At 34.5% G+C, this 26,504-nt stretch overlaps 1 protein-coding gene across 3 annotated transcripts in view; it reads right to left on the reverse strand.

The window, feature by feature from the left end:
- The window catches only part of dscamb (Down syndrome cell adhesion molecule b), a 158,705-nt gene that overhangs the window by 57,139 nt on the left and 75,062 nt on the right, over positions 1-26,504 (reverse strand). For all 3 annotated transcript variants that reach the window (XM_051129523.1, XM_051129524.1, XM_051129522.1), the window contains 4 exons: positions 11,284-11,430; positions 5,049-5,327; positions 4,025-4,300; positions 258-554 (listed from right to left, as the gene is read on the reverse strand). In XM_051129523.1, the coding sequence (XP_050985480.1) occupies positions 258-554; positions 4,025-4,300; positions 5,049-5,327; positions 11,284-11,430 (999 nt within the window). The remainder of the gene's footprint in view (positions 1-257; positions 555-4,024; positions 4,301-5,048; positions 5,328-11,283; positions 11,431-26,504) is intronic.

Genomic DNA, 26,504 nt, shown 5'->3' on the forward strand with positions numbered 1-26,504 from the left:
GCTTCTTCAAAGTGCCAAATTTAATAATAATAATAAAAAATTAAATTAAAAAATTCACATTTTAAGTTTCTTTTTTGCTGCAAGTTGCTGTCATTGAGAACATTCCTTTTAGGAAAGCTGCACTGCATTGACAATCTAAAACAATACAATTCTAAAATTCTCATATAGAAAATAGACAGTCTCTGAACAAACATGAAATTGTTGTGTGTGCTTGTCATGTGGTGTGGGTGTTTTTGAGGAGCTGATCTGACAAGCACCTCTTACGTTTATTCGAGCCTGGTAGGAGACCGATCCAGCCGAGTTGTTGCAGGTGCAGCGATAGACGCCCCCATCGGTGACCTGTGTGTGAGACACATTCAGGTAGCTGAGCACGTGGCCTTCTGTGGTGATGATGCGATCCATGCGGTGGTTGCTGTCTTTGATGACGGGGTCGTCGTCCAGAGTCCAGGTGACGGTGGGGAGGGGGGTTCCTTTCACGTGACACACCAGCGAGATAGGCTCATTCGGGCTCACAACCTTCTCGCTGAACGCAGAGAGGATCTTTGGTGTCCCGTCTACAGAGGTGGAAGACAGATTTGACTTGTTTTATTTTTGCAAATGTTTACATATAGCACTATAGGCTAAATTATAAATAAAAGTATAAATTATAGCAGAAGGTTTAAGATTTATTGGATTTAGTGATATCAATACAGATACATGAAAGTATTAAAATAAAAATAAATAAATAAATAAATAAAATTCACGGTGCATTTGTGAGCATGTGTGATTAAACTGACTGAAATTAAAGTCATTATTTACTGAAAATTTTGCCATGAAATTGAATCACACTGACAGATATGACTGTCATTTTGTATGCATCTTATATGTGTTGTATTCAAATTATTTTATGTATGTTGAATAAAGAATTACATTTCAGAGATGCTGCAGAGGGGAACAGTTTACAGCAAATATTAACTTAAATATGTGTCTTTTCCTCCCACAAATCATGTTTTGTTTCTGTGGCTTTAAATCTATCTTTAATTCTGCAGTGATGCTGCATTTCATTTTTCTTGAGATGTCACTAAGTAACTAACTAAAAAATATCAATAATAATAATAATAATAATAATAATAATAATAATACAATTTGATAATTAATCTGTCATAAAAGGTGGACCATTTTAATTTCATTTTTAAATCTTAAATGATATTTCTGGTATATTGTACAACAATCTTTAAAAATATATTTAAAAATTTAAAATAAAAAAGTATCTTGAAGCAAGTTTATTTGTATATTCTTAAATATTACATTTTTGGACAAAAGAGACAAATATCAATGACTGATTTGTTGTTAGTTTATCATATCAAATCATATGGGTCAAAGGGCAGTGCTAACATGACAGATGTACAATGTCAGGAAATTTACACTCCACACCTGTAAAAGCTCTTTATCTAATTCAGTACACATAGTATCATGCAGTACTGGAGGCAACATCAGTCACTTTGCTGAGCGAGTTGACAAAACATTATTAGATATATGGAAACAAAATTAAGTATGCAAACAGAAAGACCAATCACAGTCCAGTATACAAATCTTCAAAAAGATTTGAGGCTCCTTATGCACAGTTTGAAGCACTGGCTGGCTGTTATCAGAGTCCTTGTGTCCTTAATTTATTTTTTTCATTTTTCAAAATACTAATGGCCTAAGACTTTTACACAGTAAAAATAGTAAAACTATTACACAGTAAATAATGGACAAAGAAGAAAAAAGAAGCTGTCTAGCCAGATGTCTAGCCAGACATTTCTTGCAAACATTTTCAGCCCTGTTTTCCTATAGCATGGCACTTAACAAGATACAGCTGTGTTTTCAAGCTTAGTGCTATTGAAATCTTTAGTCTCAGATCATCCTGGCTTTTTTAACATCATTATAGATTATCAATATCCTCTTTATGCAGTTTTGTGGCAATAGGAGACAGTTGCCCCAGCAACCGAGCTAAAGCAACAAATCTTTTCAGCTGCAGGTCCAGCAGCTTCAGTAGAGTCCAGCAGAGGGTTATATTAAAACACATGCACAGTTTCACATATGCTCCACAATCTCCATAGCCAAATCCAATGTTTGTGTAACATTTTGCTTACTTATCTGATTGACTTTTGAAATCAGCCTATGTACCCTTTATTATCTGTGATATCCTACAATCATGTGTCTGCGGCAGGTTGGATAAAAATAGAAGTTGAAGTAGTGGTTTAAGGAAGTAAATTCATTTATAAATGTCAAACATTGTATTTGCATAACTGAGATTTGGGGGAGGAGCTTTGCTGACACCAACTGCATTAAGCATAAATGTGTAGCTAAATTCTGCATTCAAAAAAAAAAAAAAAAAAAGGCTTTTCACACTGCACTTAACCACGGGTTATTGTTGTCCTAAACACCGCTTCTAACCCTGGGTAAAGAAATGTTTCACACCTGCTACTTGAACCATTGCGGTGCTAAATTCAGTTTAAAATGGCGCAGTGTTTGCTTATTGCTGCTGGATGCTTGGCAACAGACAGCCAATCAGAAATTAAGCAGCGAGGCTCATGTCAAGTCAGTAAAAGGAAACACGCGTTGTGTAAACAGCAGCCAGTAAGAGAAAAATATGATGCTGTCAGTGGCGTCGCGGAAAATCACAACCAACCCCGCAAGTCCGAGATGTTTACGTCACAATATTGAGAATATTTCTGTTTTAAACTATGCAGGCAGGCCAATGGATATTACACAAGCAACGTGCAAACTTTGCGCAGTAGTTATGCCTGTGAACGTCTTAATCTCATTCACTATACAGAAAGTGAAAGTAAAACCACTGACTAAGCTTTCTTATACTGCATTAACAGCGCATATTCCCTCGGAGACGGCGATAGACGAATCTACTTCAACATATGCTGATAATGGTATATAACTGTGTTAAATTATTCCCTTAAAATTTATCTTGCCCCATATAGTGAAAAACATGAGAAGAATCGTGCTTTATGTTAAACAGGTTGTTTTTTAAAATCGGTGTAATCGTAATTAATAGTGAATAAGTGTTCTCTGTTCTAAAGTGTTACCAAGTAACCTAATAATAATAAGCCTAAAACAGGCCTACATTAATTAGAAATGCTAAATCCTCTTAATATTGCCAATATTTGATGCTTTTAACAATATCTCTGGCTATCGTCCACACATAAGCCTACGACACAACTGTTTGTCCAATCAGTGACAGTGACACTGCGAATATGGAAATAAGAACGTTAACCCGGGGTTTAGGAATGTACAGCATGAAATGTTTTTTAATGAATACCCAGGATTAACAGTTAACCCCAGGTATAGTATGAGCAGTGTGAAACGTGATTACAGATAACCCAGGATTCCATTTATCCGGGGTTTAGGATGACCCAGGGTTAACAATTTCAAGTGTGAAATACCTGTGAAATAGGTTACCCAAAAGTAAAAGTCCTGTCATCATTTACTCACCCAATTATTTTGCTAATGTATAATTTCAGTGAAGTTGTATGGACTATGTGATATGTGCATAAATTATTATCCACATTTGCTGCATGGAAAACAGCAGCTTTCATCTTTGAGTGAACTGTTCCCTTAAAAGTAAAACCAGATTTTAAGATAATATATTTAGGTACAGTAAATGCTAACACCCAATGCAAACACAAATATTAAGCAACAAAGGTGTCAAAAGAGATGATCCCCAAAACTTTATGTCCTGCAATGTTTGACATGGTATGTTATGTCCTAGTACTGGCTTACTATCAGCGATTTATCAGCATTTTTATACACTAAAAAAATGGTGTACGATCTCCTTTGAAACTATTTTTTTTAGTTAGAAATTCATAGTAAATTTCACAATTAATTACAGAGGAATGACACATAACACACTGAATTAAACATGCAATTAAACAAAGTATAAAGACTTGTATAATAAATACTACTTTACTGTAAAACATACTCCAATAACTGTTTATTTATAGTTTACTTTTAGTAATTTAATGCTAATAAACATAATACTTTTACTCACCTTCCAAGACGACCTGAACTAAGTCTTGGGTGGACATCTTGCCATTTCGAGCAAAGCACTGATACGCTCCTCCATCGCTCTTGGCCATTCCTTCCATCACCAAGTTCTCGTTGTTGATGCCTGTGATACGTACGTTTACACCCTGATAGATCTTCTCACCATTCCTGTACCAGGTGATTTCATATTCGTCAGATCCAGTCACACTGCAGAACAGCGACACTTGGCTACCCACACTGCCTCTCACCTTCCGTGGGCTCACCACTGCTTTCAGAGGCTCTGGGGTAGATAGAAACACACATACATAGACAATAATGCATTATTAAATATAATAATTATGTCTAAATTGAAAAAATGACTATTGTCATCAATTATCCTCCACTTGTAAAAGACTTCTTTGTTGACAAACAAACATCAGCAAAGCAAACAGTAGCCAATTAGTTTAAGATTTAAGCAAAAACAATATCTGTATTATATAAAGTGCTATATAAATAAATGTGACTTGACTTAGAAGTCTAACATTAATAATATGTTAATAATCTTAACTTTGGATCAGGGTTATTATTGTTAACTAAAAGTGACAAAAAAAAAATACATTTTTGTTACTTTACAAATTAAGTGAAAAAAGAAAATATAATATAAAATGTAAAATATTAACTAAACTATAATAGTACATCAGTGACACTGAAATAATACTGCTTTGGATGGAACAGAACATACAGTAAGTAAAGACTGGCTAATAGCAGCCCATTCACACTAAGTTGTGTGCTGACTAATGATGCTTAACTTGAATTTCTTGGCACACAGCAAACACAATTTAAATTTTAATTGCTTATTATCATTTATATGAATTGTTTTGGTTTGCAAAACATTAGTGAAAAGATTTGTCAAGATTGTATTTGTCAAAGGGGACTTATCATAAAAATTTGAAATACAAACCTCTGAAAAAGCTAGGTCATTCAGAAGTTGTCATAGTCGTAATAATGTAAATGCTACGATTGTTGAATAATGTCAAAAGAAATCTTACGTTTAACCACCAGCCGTCCGACCACTTTGGCATTCCCGAAGCTGTTCCACACCTCGCACACATAACTGCCTCCATCACTGGGTCGTGTGGCCTCGATCAGAAGGCCCGATACACTCTGGTGGTACCGGCTGTCTGATTCTAATGGGCTGTTGTCCCTCAGCCAGCGATACCTGGGCGGGGGGTGACCGGACGCTTTACATGGGAGCTCCACCCGATGACTGACCATAACTTCCCTCCGTTCAAACCCATCCAAAATCACCGGAGCAGAGTCCACAGGTTCTAAAAGAGAGTGAGAGAAAATACATTTTCTTTATGTAGCAGTGGTCTGTGTGCAGCCCTGATGGGTAGATCCAATATGTTGTCTACATAAACATTTTTAACACAAAGTATATAAAGTTAATCAGTGTTTGGCAAGCTACTTGGAAAATGTAGTGAGCTAAGCTAACAGTTACTCTTCATTAAATAAGCCCTGGAAAATGTAGCAAGCTACATGTAGTTTACTACATCTAAGCTATTTTTTATTAATTTGTTTATTTATTTATTTATTTTTATATTGAACCAACATCATACCAAGTCAGTAGTAAATATAACTGTCAGCCAAACAGATAGATAGGCATAATAATTCAGTTTAATTGTTTTTTCAACAACTGTTCCAAACCAGTTTGGCAACAAAATTTACCTCATTTTGTGACATAGGCAAAATAAATGGGTAACACTTCACAATAATGTTCATTAGTTAACATTAGTTAACTAGTGTAGTTAGCATGAACTAAGAATGAGCAATACTTCTGCAGCATTTATTAATGTTATTTTCAACCCTTACTAATGCATTATTCAAATCAAATGTTGTGTTTGCTAACATTAATGCACTGTGAACAAACTACCAATGAACAACAGTATTTTCATTAACGAACATTCACAAAGATTAATTGTTCATGTTAGTTAATACATTAGATAACATTAATGAAATCTTATTGTATAGTGTTACTATATGAATGTATAGATAGGCTACGTTTATGTGCATCGTTGCATGTGTCCAGGGCCGGCCTATGGCATAGGCGGAATAGGCAAATGCTAGGGATCCAAAATGAATGAAGTGTTTTTTTTTCTTATTTACCAATACTACTTCAATACTTTGAATTTAAAATATTACAAAAAAGCAATCGTCCAACAAAAACATAACTATTCGGTTCGACGCATTATCAGTCTTCCCCTGCACAGCTGCACTTCCACATACATCAGTCACCTGATTGTGATAGAAGTTCACTTCACTAATAAATTATCAGTATGTCAAAAAGACTGAAGCCCTCTGGTGCCCAGGGAAGAAAAAAAAGAAGAGAAGAAGAGGAAAACCAGGACAAAGACAGAGGTAATATGATGTAATGAATGATAATCATATAAATAACCTACATGAGGTAAAAGTTTTTGAACAAACTTCATGTTGGGCTAGTCTAAAAGTTTAAAATAAGGTAATAACAGCTGAGGAAGAAGGGTCTTATCTAGCGGAACGTAGATAAGATTAATTTTTTTCAGAATTTTTTTTTTTTTATACTTTTTAAGCACAAAAGGCTCTGGGATGCGTGTTCACGATACTTCGTACTGTTGAATCACATCGAAACGTCATGTGGAACATAGGTGGAACTACAGACCCATTGTTTACAAAGCAAACCCGCAAAGACTAAGAAAGTGCAAGTAAGTTTGTAAACGCTGTTTTTGCCTGTGCACCTTGCACATTACATGGATGAACTGTGATTCTCACCTGTTCCATGTGAAAAAAATACCAGTACAAACTGTTTTTGAACATTTACAAGTTTTAAATGTCTTCCTTGTTACAATTTTCATCAAGAATGTTAAAGAATGTGTGTAGCAATATTTGGAACAATCTGTATCTTATCTTTTATAAAATATGCTTAACTGGTCCTGTTTTTATTCTTATTTATTTTTTATTTATTTTATTTATTTATTTTTTTCTGGGCTTTGCTTGTTTGCACAAATATCTGCCTGCTGCATGAGGGACAGGTGATGATGTTCTGCAATTTGGGGGTATCAGTGCTATTAGCATAGTAAGGGCAGACAGTAATGTGTGAATCCTGTGGACTGGGTGACTTCTTTACAGTGTGTAAGTTTGATTGGGATTGATTAGCATTAAAATGATTTAGCATAGAAAATAATTAGTGTTTCTTTTTTTTTCTATTTCAGAATGCCATCAGCCAGGAAACACAGTCTCATCATATGTGTATGATATCACTGGTGCTGTTCAAAATGGGAACAGTGACTTTGAGATGGACTCTGATAAGTGATGAGTTTTCATGCAAGTGATGAAAGTATAATGTCAAGTGATGAAAGTTTTCATTTAGGTTTTGTAAATATAATCTAAGCATATATTTTATAATAAAATAATTTTTCATAATAAATATGACTTGTTGTATCATTATTGTGTGATTAGTATTGTATATATTCATATAGGCACTGATATAAGGTTACAGAAGCATTACACCCTGCAAATGAACCTTTAGATAACCTCCTCCACATTTGTTCAGATAGTGAGTAAAAACACTGAAATTCAGCTACACCAAGAGCCCAACGTTGTGATGTTACAACATTTCACTAAAAACGTCCTAAATTGTCATATATGTTAAACCTCATTTATTTCTGTATTAGAGGCCTCCCACAACAACATATAAACAGGTTTTTTTTCTTTCAGGGTTAAAATCAGTGGTGCTGCGTAGATGTCATACTTTCTTTGATGAATTTATTCAGCATTTATTTGAAACAGAAATCTTCTGTAACTTCATTTTTAAGGCATTATAAATGTCTTTATTGTCACTTTTTTGTGTTTTCTGTTTACCTACAAGGGTACCTCAGTCATGGGTAGAGGGTAGAAGACAGCACTGGTCATTCACTCCCCCCACCAACAATTCCCACCTGTATTGAGATTTGAACCTGACCTTCAGGTTACAAGTCCGATTCTCTAGGCCACGATTGCCCTAAAAAGGTAGTGTCTTATAGTTTTTGGGTTTGGAACATGGAAGTAAACTACAACAGAATAAGCTTCCAAAAAGATAAATAAAAGCCCACAGTAAATGTAATTTTTGCTCCACCATGCTTGTTTTTGTGGTGGCAATCAGCCAATTTGTTTTCTCATGACATCATTTTCTAGCTCCAGAGTAATAAGTCTCATCATTTACAGCTCAGGTGACTGGCTCAAAACAACTTGGCTGTAGATCTGACCATGAGCTGTCATGATCAAATTGTGAATTTCAAATTGTATAGCTCCTGGTCCCAGCCAAGCAAATACCACTGAGATGAATGGTAAGTCAGGCCTTGGTTTGCCTGTGAGGTTGTGTACACACCGGGTTTCTTTAATCGGATAAAGGTCATAAACAGCTTAAGCAAAAAAAACAATCAGCACACTTGGGTTTTTGTAAACCCTTATAACAGATTTGTATTACAAACAATGTGTTAATAGTTCAGAATAAACAGAAGTTTATTCAAGTGTGCTATTAGTATACTTCTTTTAAACTAAAAATAGAAAAGTGTGCTTTCAGTCTAACTTTTTATGTACTTTTCAGAAATGTGCTTTAGATATATATAATTTAATGACCTTTAAATATACTTGACTTATACTTAGAAAAAGTCTAAGTGTATTTGAGCTATACTTGTTCTCTGAGAATCCGTGTTTTCTTTGTTATACGCTAGGGGTGCTATTACATATCTTCTGTACAGAATTTCCAAAACACAAGTGAAGAAGAAACTAAAACAACAGATGCTTCCACATGTAATCTAACACAATCATCATAAAACAGCATCAAAACCATAGATATGTAAACGTGTGTAACATGAAGAGCTAATAATGACTGTCAAGCTCTGGGGTGTTGATCGACTTCATATTCATTTTGATTATCATGAATATGAGCTTTTTTATTTTTTTATTTTTTGTTTTTTTGGTTTATGAAACTTACCCACATTCAAGTGTTTAGAAAAAAAGAATGCATGAAGCTAGAATAAAATGTTTTTGTTTACAAGCAGATATCCTGTTCTTTCTTTTGATGTTTTGTATGTTCAGATATTCATATAACAAAATACATACAAATTAATGCTTAAATAGGGACATAGTAGTATACTTCAAGTATAATGTAAAGTTCACTTAAAGAAAACTTATGAGTATACTTGCAGTATAAAACTACTAAACTAGCAAAACATAGATGTAAACTAGTTGTGTACTCAAAGTTTATTACTGTTAGACTTAAAGTCTACTTAAAAGTATACTTTTTATATACTAGAAAGTGGGCCAATTTAGTCCCAAGGGGTACTGAAATAGTACACTTAAAATTATACTATTAGTACACTGATATTTGTATACTTACTACATGAAATATACTTAAAAATATATTTGAACTTTACTTAAGTATACTTAATAGAATAAACTTGAAGTATACTTTTTTTGGTAAGGATAATCAGCAACAGACATTTTGTCAGTCGTTTTGTTTAGTCGTTTTGTTTCGTGTTGGTTAGCCCAACCCAAAATGATCTCCAGTATTTTAGTTTTCCAGTACAAAATCTCAACATCCAAACACCGAAAAGCAAAATGACTTAAAGGGATAGACACTGCGTCATGATTGACACTATTGCAATGCCTTTTTTTTTTTTTTTTTTTTTTTTTTGCAATGTAAGTATTGTATGAGTGTGTCATTTTGTACAAATTCATACAATTACAATCTGACTGATGAGCAAATCATACAAAATCTTAAGAAAATAATCCTACAAGTTTGCAACAAATGGTAAAATACTTATGATTCGTCTTGAGGCTATGTTGGGTAGTGCTGTCCAAAATCCCTGTATATTAAACACCAAATATGTTCTAATTGGCTGATTGTGTCATAAACAGCATTTATGTTTCTAGGGCAGACAGACAAATTATTTGTTGATGGAAACTTGAATGTACTGTAGTAGTGTGACGTGCTTTAGCTGTGACTATATTCAAACGATACTGTGGAACGGCCACTCGTCACTAAAAAATGCTGGGTTATTTTTTTTTTTTTTAACCCAAATGGTGGGTTCAGCCTGTTGGGTCATTTTATTGGGTTGTTTATAATATTTTTACCCAGGTGCTAGGTAGTTTTTCTGCACTCTAAAAAATGCTGTTTTTTTTTTTTTTTTTAATTTATCATTTATTTTATTTATTTATTAATGAACCCAAATGTTGGGTTCAGCCTGTTGGGTCATTTTATTGGGTTGTTTATAATATTTTTACCCAGGTGCTAGGTAGTTTTTCTGCACTCTAAAAAATGCTGTTTTTTTTTTTTTTTTTTTTTTAAATTTATCATTTATTTTATTTATTTATTAATGAACCCAAATGCTGGGTTCAGCCTTTTGGGTCATTTTATTGCATTATTTTTAATATTTGTACCCCGGTCTTGGGTAGTTTTTCTGCAACTAAGCTGCTAGGTCATTTTTAATGGGTGATTAAATATTAGGTTATTTTTTCTACCCAACCGCTGGGTTGAGCCTGTCTCCGACGAAACAATCCAGCTGCTGAGTTACAGTCAGATCGCGGGCTTTTTGCATACTCTACAGGAGAGAGTGGTTCTCATACAGTTGTATACATTTTTTTTGCATACATTTTATTTCATTTATAAAGTCTTTGTTGTAGCTGATATTATTTTACACAACACAACATACAGGGACAGATCAACTAAAAGGAGAAGGCTAAATGCATCAGCAGCAGTTGTTTCACATGATGGAAAAGCCTTTTGCCTTGCAACTGATTTTATTCGTTATAATACTGAATTTAATTTAAGTTCATGTTGAAATATGTTAAAATCGTACAAGTTTGCAACAAATGGTAAACTACTTATGATTCGTCTTGAGGCTGTATTGGGTAGCCCTGCCAAAAATCCATCTATATTAAACATCAAATATGTCCTAATTGGCTGACTGTGTCATAAACAGCATTTTTCTTCAGACAAATTACTTGTTGATGGAAAACTGTTCCATTGCATGTAGTAGATTGACATGCTTTAGCTGTGACTATATTCAAATGATACTGTAGAACAGCCTCTCGTACCTTATTGCTTAATTGTATTTTTCGATTTTAAATTTAACTTTGAAATGCAAAAAGTGTAAAAAATTGCCATACGAATTTTCAACCAAATCACAAAGTGCTGGCATCCATCTATAGATATATGAGAGAAGGTTTATGTGAAGCCGTGACAGCAACACAAAGGCCCCTCACCTGATAAAAGCAGTCGGGCACTGTTGCTCTGTCTGGTCTCCCCTGTGTATCGGTGCCGCGTGGTACAGCGATAAATATTCACCGCGTCCTCTGACTGCACATCCTGAATATACAAGGCCCCCGTGGATGTAATAAGATATCTTGGTCCTGAAAAAAAGAACAAAATATTGCGGTTAGACTCACTAACCCCAATTAAAGGCATATAACATGCTGTACTACTAGTTGACTTTATATTCCATCAAAAACAAATGTATGTAAAACATTTATTGCTTTCATAAGATAAGAGAATCCACACATGATGTCTCTTTGAAGCCAGCGCTGGCAGACCTGAGGGAGCGGAGTATTGAACTATTGGACGTGACTGTTTTGCAACTGAGCCAATCGCTCAGTCAGTCGCCCAGAGCTTGAAACAGAAAAAAGCCTTCAACAACTGCAGCCATTCTTACAGCTCACACATACACAGCCGGAGAAACCTTACAATTATGATTGTTAGTTCTTGAAATCCTATTCATTTATTTTCAGGATTATATTGCGTACAGTAAAATGACTGCATAAATGGACACAAATTACTATGATGTTGATGCGTATGAGATGAGAAATGGATCTTGTGGTGCACAGGGGTTGAAAAGAAAGAGAGAGAGAGAGACAGACAGAAAAGGAGAAATAGAGAGTCTGCAGCTATAGCAAGCATTGACCTAGTTAGAAATGAGAGTCCAGGATTTGATACCCTAGAGGGGGTTATAGCTCCTAGTTTACATGCAGTCGTCTGAGACCTGCTACCAGCAGTGCAAATGGAAAACTGGGAAAATGCATCTGTGCACTGTTGTTTTGAAAAGGTTAAAATTAGAAAGGGGGGGGGGAAATTCAGGCACGATTCTTAGATTAGCTGAGCTGTGTTGTGGAATTTGAGGATCACATAATTTCACAGCTATTTCATGGCGTGTTTTGTAAGAGGACACTTTTTCAGTTAAGCAATGATTATGGTTTTTTCAGTTAAGCAGTGATTATGATTACACATGTAGGAGCTTATACATTTTCAAATTCAAGAGAAACATTTTGATCTTACGAATAGAATAGAATAGAATAGAATAGAATAGAATAGAATAGAATAGAATAGAATATCTATTGTTACACGTTAGAATTTCCAAGACCACACATTTACACAAGAACACATTTTTTGACACCATCACACACTGTTTGGATTTATTAAATCAAAGTCAAATCAAATACACACACTGCCTTTAAAAATCCACTTTTTGTTAAAAGATATATGTTGCACATGATTATATGTTGCGTGGTGGATAAGTCACACCAGTGTATAAGTAACATTTTATTATTACATTCAGAAATAATGTAAAATATCAGCAAATAAAGGAATGTGAATACCAGGCCTAAATTATTTATTTATTTAAGCATAACTGAAACTATGATGTGGGAAATGCACTTGGACATGTTCCTCTTTCATGTTTTGCGTGCTTGACATTAATTGCATCATATACACAGCATGTTTCAGATAATAAAAAAACATGACTTTTAGTCCCCCCAAAAAGTAGTATGGTTATTTTGCCTACATGCCATCCGATACCATCACTGCATATAATATGTTATGATATCATCTTCATTATTTTTCATTTCACTTCAGAAATGTAATGGATTTTGTGGACAATTACTAGGCATCCACATTATTCAAGATCTTTACAGATTTCTCTGTGAATTCCCTGCCCTCTGCAATACTTTAGTATGTACAGTTGAGGCATTTTTGTGTAATTGAACCCTTTCCAACAATGATTTTGAGATGCATCTTTTCACTGAGGGACTCATGTGCAACTATTACAGAAGGTTTAAACACTCACTGATACTCCAGAAGGAAAACAATGCATTAAGAATTGGGGTTTGAAAACTTTTTGAATTTGTAGATAAGGGTAAATTTAACTTATTTTGTCCTCTGGGAAACATGTAAGCATCCTTCTGGAGGGCAGTACTAATTTAAAAAAATATATATTTAGGCAAAATGAGAAAAATGTACACATTTTCATTCTGTTCAAAAGTTTTCACCCCCGGCTCTTAATGCATAATTTTTCCTTATGGAGGATCAGTAAATATTTGAACCTTGTGTAATAGTTGCATAGGAGTCCCTCAGTTGTCCTCAGTGTGAAAAGATGGATCTCAAAATCATACAGTCATTGTTTGAAAGGGTTCGAATACACAAAAATGCTGAAAAAAACAAAGAATTTGTGAGACACAAAAAACATTATATAATACTTAACAGATCATTAGTTAATATATATTGACATAGCTAGAAATATGAGATAATGTACTTGATAATGTTTACTAATGTGCTTATTAAACATTATCTAATGATTAACAGATATTATTTAATAGAAACTGAAATGCTTACAATAAAACATACTTTTTAATGTACAAATGTTTTGAAAAAATAGCTTAAGTAGTCTTTTTTAAGCACTTACTAAGTACCACAAACTATTAATGTAAAATCGACAGAGTATTTTTAGTGTCTTTCGCACTGATCCTAAAAAACGTAAGCTGATCACACCGGCGTGATCGTCGACCCCAGGGAGTTAACATATTATTCATTAACTCATAATCACAGTCTGTAAAGGTCATATATTTAGTCTCCTTTTGTTGTGTAGACTTCTACCATTTTCACATCTTTACATATCATTAATTATTTACTAATTAATTAATTATTTTTGCAGTACATAAAGTACAAACTATTGGCAAAATGTGTCCCAGATGACCTGAATTCACCCTATTTACAAATCATTTATTATTCATTTGTTTTTGTTTTTTTTGCAGTACCCAATCTACATTCGAGACTATTCATAATTTGTACATTTTTATAAATATTTACTAATCATTTATTACCTTAATGGGCATTGAACTTTTAGCTGCTGTAACAATGTTTGTGTAAAGGGTGGTTAGTTAAGTAATTTGGGTGCAAAATAACACTTATATTAGTATACTTATTATTAGCTTATTAGTAAACATTAACAAGCACATTATCTCATGTTTTTATATATATATATTTTTATATATTTGAATATATATTATTATATTAATATATTATCTAATGATCTGTTAAGCAGTATATAATGTTTGTTAAAGATCTATTAATGAAAGCTACGATAAAGTGTAACCACGAATGTGTCAGAGAAAATGTCTTTTCATGATCAGAATTTAAAAAAAAAAAAAAAAAAAATAAATAAAAAAAAATTACAATAACTTACATCTAAATTCAAGATCATCTCAATTGACCAACTAACAACATATTTAACTTCAATGTCATCTGCCAACGCTCCACATGGGTGACAGAAGGCTGGACAACATGTTCCCAGCTAATCAATGTTAAATCCAGGATCCAGACTGCCTGTTCCTCAGGGGATGAGAGCACTAATCAGGGATGATTAAGGTCAGAGTTCCTGGTTAACCCTGGACTTGGATTTCTCAACCCGCTCACCACACCCTCCTGTCACCTGACCGACGCAAGACCATACTGGGACATGGAGTCTGAATACAAGTGCCAGGACGTCATTTAAGGACTAAATAGTTAAAACTCACAAAAATGTTCATTTTGCAAATTTAACATCAAAACACAAATTAATGAAATAAATGCTGTTTATGCAGTTAAAAGTTTGTATTCACACATATTTATCATCCGATTTACATCACCCGTCCTTTGTCTTTCATTCTTTTTGCTCTTTACTCTTTTTCCAGCGCCCTTCTCCAATTGTAAGCATGAATAATTCATTTGCAGTGCAGCCCCAGTAGTGCACCAAGACATAACACAATAACCTTTTTCACTTCACAACCATCTCTAAAATTTGTCGAAAATGACACTGAAAAATACCCTAGATGTTCTGGGTGTATAAATGAACTAAAAGCACACAAAGCTGAAAAAAACCTGAAACTTGGTACCTCGGTTTCAACCATCACATCTCTCAACGATGCATCTGTTTCATGACTCTGCTGTTTGGGTTGCGTTAATGGTCTTGTGTCATTCAAGGAAACAGACAGCCTCTCATATTTCCTCCATAAATTATTGAATTTTGTTGCAAACCATGCAAAAAATGACCGGCAGCCACAGAAATGATTCATCTATATTTCAAAAGGATAAATACATTGTGCATGATGTGCCGTATGAAATAATCATGCATCTGGAGTGAGGCTGATACTGCATTCTCTGTGCATGATTTACTGTGGATGCTGGGTTAGTCAACATGAAAATAAATTTGCTTTCTTAATTCAGGTGGAATTTAATTTAATGCAAAAGTGACTCCTTGATATTTCTGCTGCAGTAAATCAGAATAAACACAAAATATGCCTATTAATTAAATACTGACATCATTGCAATGCGGATCTGGACCTGTGCAAGTCATTGCCAGAAGTAAGAACTTGTGCTCCCACAATTCAACTGTTCTAACTCAGCAGGGTGTTTGAGTTGAGAAAGCAGTGTATGTCTCTTTCAAAGACTGATAATATGAATTCAGAGGCCTGTCGTCTCTGCACTGACAACGGGAGATTTTTGTTGCATGCTGAAATTCATTTCAAATCCAGTGGATTACTACACACTTCTGTGGGCTAGTACTTCAAAAGCACACACAGAATGAATTTCAGACCAATCAAAATAATGAAATGCCTAATAATATTATTTAAATGTCCAGCAAATGTTCTAAAGAACTGAGATATCCCAGAATCTTGTTCATAAAACAGTACAGAGTATAGACAGTAGTAGGAATTACCTTATTTATAGGGATTCAATAAAAAAAAAGCTGTGTTCGGTAGCATGGCTCTCATGATAGTTTCATTGATATTATTAGCGGAAGTGTGCAAGCTGAAGAGGAGAGCAAGAGCAATCATGACCCAATTACAGCGCTTGCTCAACTAGAGCAATTAACACATTTATATCAAATGAGTTCAATTAGTGAACCGGGTCCTCTCCAATGCGTTAAGAGACAAGAGGATATTCTGCTGTGCTAAGCGTTGGCATTTAGCGCAAGATAGCATATGCTAAAAGAAAACGTTCTGCTATACTCCGCAAATAACCAGTGCTGACTCAAGATTCTTGCATTTATGCAACATTCATACATTTTTGGAGACAATACCACATTTCTTTAATTAAATCAACTGAGGCAAATAGTTGAATTATTTTAAAACAGGCATGACAGTGTAATTTTTAAACAAATATTTTTGTCATCTGGTTCTGACATTAATTTTTAAAAAATATTTATTGCAGGGCTGTTTTGTGATTTATGAGTTTGTAAAGACGTGGATTTTTGAACTCTAATTTATGATATGAATTAGGTGAAGACATGATAAAAACTGGTAGGTTATGTTTTCTTTAATGTATGGCAAAGAATATTGTTTTGTGCAAGGTGGTACAGTAGATGTGCATAAATTTGTTTTCCAGAAAATGTTTAGATTTGTCTATGCATGCTTGTGTTTTCAGCTGGCACAACATTTTTGAAGAGTTTGAGAATAGTGACATGTCAGCAGGTAGACTACATGATGACTAATCAGACCTCCCGCAAGAGTTGATATCAGATGCACAGGCCCCGGATTTTAATAGGGTCTGTTCTCAGCGATTACACTCATACAATTCGATCAGTGCCAGATAAGTATCAGCATCTGAGACCAATCTGTGGAGGGGAAATTAACACTGATGTAATAAGCTCCATTCGTCATTATTAGAGAGACACACTGACAGCTAATGTCATCATAACCCCCATAAAGCTCACATGCACATCAAAACACACTAGCATGTGTGGCTCTTTATCCTACCCCAACATCATATACAGGAACAACTAAGTGTAAACACCGTGGCTCCACAACACCACCGTCCCGGCCTGGGGTGCATTTCCTAAATGTATCACTAGCCAAATATGTTAACAAGTTCTGTCGTTGACCAATATAGTTCAACAACCCAGCATTTCCTGAAACCATAGTTCCAACAAACATTTGTGGACTGATATGGTCCCCCCGATTTTGAACTTCCAAAATGCAGTTTAAATGCGGCTTCAAACAATCCCAAATGCGGTTGTAAACGATCTGAGCCGAGGAAAAAGGGTCTTATCTAGCGAAACAATCGGTTATTTTCATTTTTAAAAATCTCATGATACGATAATATTATGATATGATATTTTCTTGTGATATTTTAAAACAAACAAACAAGAAAAAAAACAAAAAAACAAATGAAGTCTTGGGAAAAAAGATACATTTTATGCATTTTAAAGTTAAAATTTTCTATCTAATGCACTTTGAGAGTTCAGATTTAGGAGCTTCAACCCATGTTCCTAAAGAAAACCTAAGTCAGTGAATTGACCTGAACTTTAAGGGGGTCTCAACCCTTTTATTTTTAGTTGTAATATACTGTCTCAGGCTAAATTACATTAACACTGGTGTTTCAGAAGCCAGACAAATTAGAATATAATAATAAAAAAAATAATAATAATAATTTTATATTCTTGTTATTCCTATGACAGTAATGGCCATATATTGTAAAACAACTGCACTGTAAAATTTAAAGAAAATTAATATTAATATAGTTATTTTTGCTTTACACTACAGCAGGGACATTACAATAGTTATTTCCTAATTTCTACACTTGAAAGAGATATTTTAAATTTGGTCTGCAGTAGCTTTACCCATTTAAACCACTAGCAATTCATCCTGCACTTTAAAGTTTTTATTTTGACTTAAATTGCAGTAGAGCTTTTATTTTGAAACAAAACTCCAGCTTCAGTAAAACAGGCTTACAAAAACTCTCTTTACAAATGCTGTAATCATCTTCCACAAAAATAAAGCATAACTGGTGGCCGTTGCAGTTGCAAAATGTACGCTAAACTCACAGCACATGCAATAAACAAGTTCATTGCAAGTTCATCGTTCTGAGACGCAGAAAACATCAGATTATGAGTTGATCGCCTGAACGAAGTGAGCAGCCAAAAAAGACGTGATGAAGGGATTAAGCCATATTATGTTTTCATAATGGCATAATGGCCCAAAACACAACTTTGAAGACCTTTTATGTGTTAGAATATATTTATAAATCTACCCTTCTTGCCCGGAAGACCAATATCGTTTCATATCGTTATGTGACCACGAAAATATTGAGACGGTTCTGATATTGCGATACCAGAATATTGATAATATTGTTACATCCCTACTTTATAACACATCATAACTAGCTTGTTAATTTTTCCAACGCTGCATCATACGACAGTGGTTAAGCAGTGTGTCACGACATTGTACGGGAATTGCACTCCGGCCTAATACAGCGACACTGGCTTAACCAATGGCATGATTTTTAAGATGGGACTATTTATTCAACCAATGAATGTCATATGTGGGAGTGTTTTGAAAACCTGTTTGGAAACAGTCATTATGTTTGCATTTTCCTTTTGTTTGCTTCTAGTCCAAAAATTACACACTTCACCTTTAAAGAAAAGGCATCATAGCAGGAACAAGAAAACTGAGGGTATGAGTTTGTGTATGTCAAGAGAAAATGTAAGCAAATGACACACACGGCTTCATTATACTGGAGCTTGTTAAACACTACCTGCAGCCCGAGGGCATGTCCATCTCCCCGGCCAGCTGCTGTCTGTCTGACAAGAGCTCGGCTATTTCCAGATCTGCTGTGAGCCTGCTACCTGACTGAAGCGATCATTTGCCCAAGAGCTTTATTTCCCTCTTATACCTTACCGTCATGTGAACACTAGGTTTGGGGGTAGGGTGGCCAGCTACATAAGAGAGGTGCAGTTTCTATAGCCTCTGCTAACTACCTTGTTCGCATACAGGCCAGTTCCAAAACATCTGATCTAACATCTGACATTAGACAGGAAAGGATTAAGCAACATAGGCCTAATCTGTTGACGAGCAAAAATTTGGGGAAAAAAAGTGCATTGTCTGGAAAGTGTGTTCTGTTTTAAACATTGCATTTAAAAAAAAAAAAAAGCTTCATGTTCATTGATGACATCACAAGTAGCATAAATCTGGCAATGCATCTTTCTTTTCCACCTGCATCTTGCATCTAGCACTTGCATCTCAGCTGCAAAGAACTTTTCTGAATGACTCAACAATTTAAAAAAAACATGATTTTTACTTAGTTTCCTAATGATTTTTGGTATAAAAGAAAAATCGATAATTTCGACCCATACAATGTAGAACAGACTTAAGACTGGTTTTGTGGTCCAGGGTCACATATGTGGTGCGATCTTGGAAAACCCAACACATTTTTTTAGGTTTTGATACCATATAAATCTGCCATATCAAGCCCTTTCCAAAACTGTTTTTATTTTGTCCATATCTTGAACGTAACAAAATATATGGCTTATAAAATATATATGGCCAATATCTTAATTTGGTTGATAGTGATTTTTTCAGGAATGAAATTTTGAGAAAATGGATTTAAAGTGAGACGGCTTTCACATTACGGGTTTAATGAGAGCTGTCTGTCAAGTCAGGAGCACTGTAGGGGTGAGCGGGGCACAAACTAATGCGGGGTTAATTGTAACACACACGGTTTAAATATTTCCACACATGCTAGCGTAACTAAATTTATGGTATTTACTTGTTGTCATGGCAACACTATACAGAGAACAAAGTGCAGCAAAATTCAAAAGCCTTTTGATGATATCGCTGAATATTTATTGTACCATAGTAAAAGTAAATTTCTGGCTGAAGTACATTTTTCTTTCAGTTTTCAGTATTCATGTAAAATGAGACAAATCTGCTATTATTTTAATCGCCAATCTCTTGTTTATCAGTTAGATAAGTCAGCAGAAGACACGGACCACTTTTAAATTCCAGTCGCGCTGATGGGGAACGATGTAACACTGTGTTACAATCTGCCCCGCTATATTAAACTATGCTATTCTATGACATTAGCCATGTAATTTTCACTATTTACTTTTATGGAAAATTTACTTTTATATAAAAAGAAACCACAAGAAACAGGTGAATAAAGACTCACAATCGATGTTTAATGTTGAGAAATTATTATTTCAAGAAATGTAAAACATTTTGGCTCATTTATGTGTCTCGTTTTGTATGAGAGCTGTGTTTGGAGGGAGAGGAGTGTTTTTTTGAATGTCTGAATGTGTTTCATCTATTTGTGCACATTGTTTTGAACTATACTGTATAGCTGTGTTTTGCTATCAGGGCCGTCCTATGTATGGTTGTGATGTGTTCATTGTGAACCCTAAAAAATTAGATTTTTTTTAATATTTAAAAAACGCCATTATTTTATTTGAAAAAGTCAATAATTTTATTTTATTGACAAAATATTTTAGTTTGTCATGTATATGTTTTTTCATTGGATCAGATAACATTTTAAGCTGTTATATGGTCATGATACAACGTGCCCCTCACATGTTACAATGTACCCCACCTACGGGGCATGTTGTCACTTCATTTCCTTTCTTTTGAGGTAAATAACAAAAAACGTATACACTGTAATTATGAAACAAAGCGACATATTTGTACAAGACAAGTGTGAAATTAACGTGGATAAACAATGATACTCTGAACCCTTACGTGGATTTACACAAACTGAGAAATTCAAAAAGTGTTAGGTTGTGCCCCGTGCTCCCCTACTGCATCTTTACACAAATAGACAAACGTCAGTACTTTAGACAGTGTTTTTGCGCTCCGCTATCTCACGATATTAAAAAATAAATAAATAAATAAAAACTTTGTGTGCTGTAGTGTACACAGGACTGGTGGGGAATGTGCATTGATACACCTTTATTAAATATGTTACGTGGTTTATTTTGATAGGTTAACTGTTTTTGTGGTGTTTAGAAAAAGCACCTCTGCACCTCTGCTTCTGTTTGCTGCAATAAATCGCTATTTTTATCCACAAAGCAAGTGAATTTTGCCAAGATATTTTCAGAGAAGATGTTATAGAATAATAATTCAATGAAAACCTCATTTTGACAAAAAAAACCTGACATTCTACCTATTTTTCAAATTTCCTGAAACTGTCCCAGTGCGACATCCGACGGGTTTTCCCAGATCGCATCACATATATTGCTGAGATCTGATGTCTATTCAGTGTGTCTGAAATACAGCATGAAAACGTGATAAACAACATTCAGCAGATGCTCACAATGTTTAGGATTCTGAAAATTATTCCACTACAATGTTTAGCAGATGTCTAGACAGAAAGATTGCCTAAAAATACAATGTGATATTCCGCATGATTCAGATCCTTTTCAAGTTGCATTTTCTGAATATTATATTGTCCAAGACATTAAACATTAAAGATTTTACTAGTGAAACCTTCATATTCCATATGAACATGCTTAAACACAGCAAGTTATGCTACTGTATATGCTAATCTATAATCACAACTTCTGTTACCGTAGCACATTTTGACACAGAAGGCAGACTGACAACAAATGACAATAGCACTGTCTTCGTACAGGAATTCCTTTTGCGATAGTTGCAACACGTTGACAAGTGATTAGATTCATGTAGTTACTCAAACTTCCCCAGGTCTTACTAATGAGCTCATGGAAGGCACTTTATCAGTAGATTAGTTTGACAAGACACAGGGTCAGCTCCATTACAAAACCAGGAAAAAGCCTGTAAAAATTAACTTATTTTTAATTGAAGAGGTTAGAGGGCATTTTTGAGACAATCAGTCTATTTCTGCAGTCCTGCTCTATTGTAGCCTTCAGCTATAGCTCCTCTACAACCATTTTCTTTTCTTTCCTTTCCAGATGATTAGTCCTCCTCTTCTTCTTAACACGTGATAATTACTGTGAGCAAAAATATCTTTGATGGAGCCTCAGAATTTCATAAGAGCACATGCGGTCTGGAACAATGGTAAAGGAGAGAAAGGAAGTAAAAACACAACAGATTTCTGTGTCGTGGCATATAGTCACGGAGTGATATTAAACTCTGTGATGTGTGACATTAACCAAAGGTCACATTCAGAATCATACGACAGCTGGAGGAATGGAGTTTCCCTCTGGGGCTGAACATGTTAGGTCTGTTCCAAAATCAAGTCAGCTGCCTTGCTATTCACTGCCTACATAGGCAGTACCTTTGAAGGCAGTATCCTTATTGTAATGGAATCTAGAAATCTGAGTTTACTCATGAACACACAAATAGTGCTCCTTGTGTAAAGCTCACAAGTCGCCTACCGAGTGTTTAGGTTAGCATGTTGCTAAGATAACAAAACAATACTCTAAAATTCCAGATTGAAACGTTTTTAATTTTACTTCACAGTATGGAATAAAATACATTGAATATCAACCCTTGAGTAAATCGAGTAAATCATTCACATATAACTGCTAGATGACTAAATGATGGGTATTGTTAGCCACTGGCTAATAAACTGTTAGATTTCACTTAACACCCATACGAAAAAGAAGTGTGCTATTAGTATACTTCTTTTAAACTTAAAATAGGAAAGTATACTTTTAGTCTACTTTTTATGTACTTCTCAGAAATGTGCTTTATATACTTTTAAGAAATATACTTAAAATGACATTTGAGTATACTTGACTTATACTTATAAAAAGTTTAAATATATTTTAGCTATTCCTGTTCTCAGAGAATCCATGTTTTCATTGTTATATGGTATTACACGTCTTCTTTACAGAATTTCCAAAACACAAGTGAAGAAGAAACTGAACCAATAGATGCTTCCACACGTTTTTAACACGATCATCAGTCATAAAACAGCATCAAAACTGCAACGTTATGGAATAAAATGTGACCCATGAAGAGGTAATAATGACTTTCAAGCTTTGGGGTGCTGATCGACCCCATCTACGTTCTGATTATCACTCTGAATCCAATTCATAGTCTTTTTTCATCTTTTTATTCAAAATGTTGTTTATTTATTTATTGTTTTATTATTATTTATGAAAGCTAAAATAAAATGTTTTTGTGTACAAGCAGATACCCTGTTCTTTCTTTTGATATTTTGAATGTTCAGATATTCCTATAACAAAATATATACAAATTAATACCTAAGAAGGACATAGTAGTATACTTAAAGTATGATGTAATGTTCACTAAAAGAAAACTTATGAGTATAGTTGCAGTATAAAACTACTAAACTAGTAGTTTACTGAGACTATACTTAAAAGTGTACTAAAAATGCTAGTATTTAATTAGTAAACTATCAATATACCTATAAGTTCACTTTTAGTATAGTTGCAGTACAAACTAAAACATAGATAAAACTAGCTGTGTACTCAAAGTTTACAACTGTTATACTTAAAGTATACCCAAATGAATACTTTTATATACTAAAAAGCAGGCCAATTTAGCCCCGAAGAGTATTGAAATAGTACACTTACAAGTATACTACTAGTGCACTGACATTTGTATACTTACTACATAAAGTATACTTAATAATATACTTCAACTTTACTTAAGTGTACTTGAGTATGAAATAATCTTGAAGTATACTTCTTTTTGATAAGGGCAGTGATTGAAGTCCACTGGACATCAATATAACATCGTGTTGATGTTGGACCCCAATGTCGACAGATGCTGTATAGAGGTTGAGAATGAGTATTAGGCTGATGTCAATTTGATGTTGATTTAATGTTGGATTTTTGTTACACAACCTAAAAAAACAAAATATCAACGTCAGCTGAGATCGTTATTGGACATCAAATTAACTTTGACTTTAGACATTGAACTGACAGTAAATTTTGGTCACCCAACGTCACAACTGAAATTTAACCAAATATCAACATCTTATGATGTTGTGTGCCTGCTGGGTAAGAATATGTTTATCACAGATGTATTTTCACTCTCCTAACTTGCCTGAGAGACTGTGAGTTCCACACTCTGTGGGTTTCTCATCTGCAGAATCCATATGCTGCCTTGCAATACAGTCTAGACAGGCAGCACACTAGGATTTGGAGCTCTGAAACAGCTGCACAAGTTAAAACTTCGCTTAGTTTTGACATACACTGTGTGCAGAATTATTAGGTATGTTGATATTCTGGTCATATTTTTTTTCCAAACACATTTTACCAATTCCAAACCACATCAGTCTTAATAACTACTGTCAATTTTGTATTTAATCATTTATATGTGATATATAATTGTCCATGAAGGCTGGAAGTGAAAAACTCCTTATATTTAGGTGTGCATAATTATTAGGCATGTTTTCTTTTACAGATAAAATGAGCCAAAAAAGATATTTAACCCAGACTGAAAAGTCCAAATTATTAAATGCCCATAAGAAGAATGCAATACTAATGCATTACAAGAATTTGCAAAGTTAAGTCTTGACCATTGGACAGTGAAATGCTTGTTGTGTCTGCATGGTCAGAAAAAACAGGTGGAGAAGAAAAGATGGATGTTAACTGCAAAAGAATTAGGAATTAAGGTGAAGAATTAGGTGTGACACCATCAGGAACCGTTTCCAGTTCTCCAGCGCCACCATTTTCCAGAACTGCAACCTACCTGGAGTCTTCAGAAGTGCAATGTGTCAGGTTCTCAGAGACTTTGCTTGGTAAAAAATCCTAAAAAATGCCCCTGACTTAATAAGAATAACAAGCTGACGTGTTGTGAAATACATGAAGACAGTTTTTTTTTTTTTTTTTTTTTTCTATAGGCTTTATAGACAGATGAGTTGAGAGTGACTCTTGAAGGACAAGCATCACATCCTCTTGTACCTCTGATTCAAGAATTTATCTTCCAAAATCTGGCAGTAATTTTTGGGAGTTCATTTTAGTCCATCTCTGCAAGTCAGACTTTTCAGGATAGGAGACTAAACATGAACTCCCAAAACTTACTGCCAGATTTTGGAAGATAAATTCTTGAATCAGAGGTACAAGAGGATGTGATGCTTGTCCTTCAAGAGTCACTCTCAACTCATCTGTCTATAAAGCCTATAGAAAAAAAAAAAAAAAAAAAAAACTGTCTTCATGTATTTCACAACACGTCAGCTTGTTATTCTTATTAAGTCAGGGGCATTTTTTAGGATTTTTTACCAAGCAAAGTCTCTGAGAACCTGACACATTGCACTTCTGAAGACTCCAGGTAGGTTGCAGTTCTGGAAAATGGTGGCGCTGGAGAACTGGAAACGGTTCCTGATGGTGTCACACCTAATTCTTCACCTTAATTCCTAATTCTTTTGCAGTTAACATGCATCTTTTCTTCTCCACCTGTTTTTTCTGACCATGCAGACTCAACAAGCATTTCGCTGTCCAATGGTCAAGCCTTAACTTTGCAAATTCTTGTAATGCATTAGTATTGCATTCTTCTCATGGGCATTTAATAATTTGGACTTTTCAGTCTGGGTTAAATATCTTTTTTGGCTCATTTTATCTGTAAAAGAAAACATGCCTAATAATTATGCACACCTAAATATAAGGAGTTTTTCACTTCCAGCCTTCATGGACAATTATATATCACATATAAATGATTAAATACAAAATTGACAGTAGTTATTAAGACTGATGTGGTTTGGAATTGGTAAAATGTGTTTGGAAAAAAAATATGACCAGAATATCAACATGCCTAATAATTCTGCACACAGTGTATAGTGTCTGAATAGTATTTACATTGAGTTATTTATGTTAAAAAACATCTAGTATCTTATTCAGATTAAGTATCGAATTTCAGTGGAACAGCACTACAGCACTGTTTACCTAGCTTATGACTCCTATGTTCTGCCTTAAAGGTCATCGGTCATCGGTCTTTTTCCACAAGTTGATATGATTTTTTAGGGTCTTAATGAAAAGTATATAACACACTTTGGTTAAAATGTCTCAGTAGTAGTGTAAAACAACACCCCTTTTACCTATGCATTTAGGTAAATCAAAGGGCGCATTCCCCTCAAAAACAATAGCAATCCTCTGCATCTTCAGCGGTTTAGATGTCAAGAGTAAACGACTGCTATGTTCATTATTACATCCAACAACAAAACACCTCAATTGCTTAGGAGACATTCTTGTCTTCCCCTGCTCCAATGTCGAAACAATGGCGGACATTTTACAGTTCACTCAGGACAGGCCTAAGGTAAAACGTAAGTGTTAATCAACAATCGTGGGAGTGGCCTGGGTCTTTGTGACTACACACAGTCAAGAATATGAGAATGGCTTGATTTGAGAAAGGGGTTATGATTTATAGGGATTTAAAAAAAAAAAAAAAAAAACAATTTAGGGTGGTTGTGTACACACACTGCCAATACATATATAATACACATTTATGTTCAAACGATA

This window comes from Labeo rohita, chromosome 15, assembly GCF_022985175.1.
Source record: "Labeo rohita strain BAU-BD-2019 chromosome 15, IGBB_LRoh.1.0, whole genome shotgun sequence".
In the NCBI taxonomy this organism is placed as follows: Eukaryota; Metazoa; Chordata; class Actinopteri; order Cypriniformes; family Cyprinidae; genus Labeo; species Labeo rohita.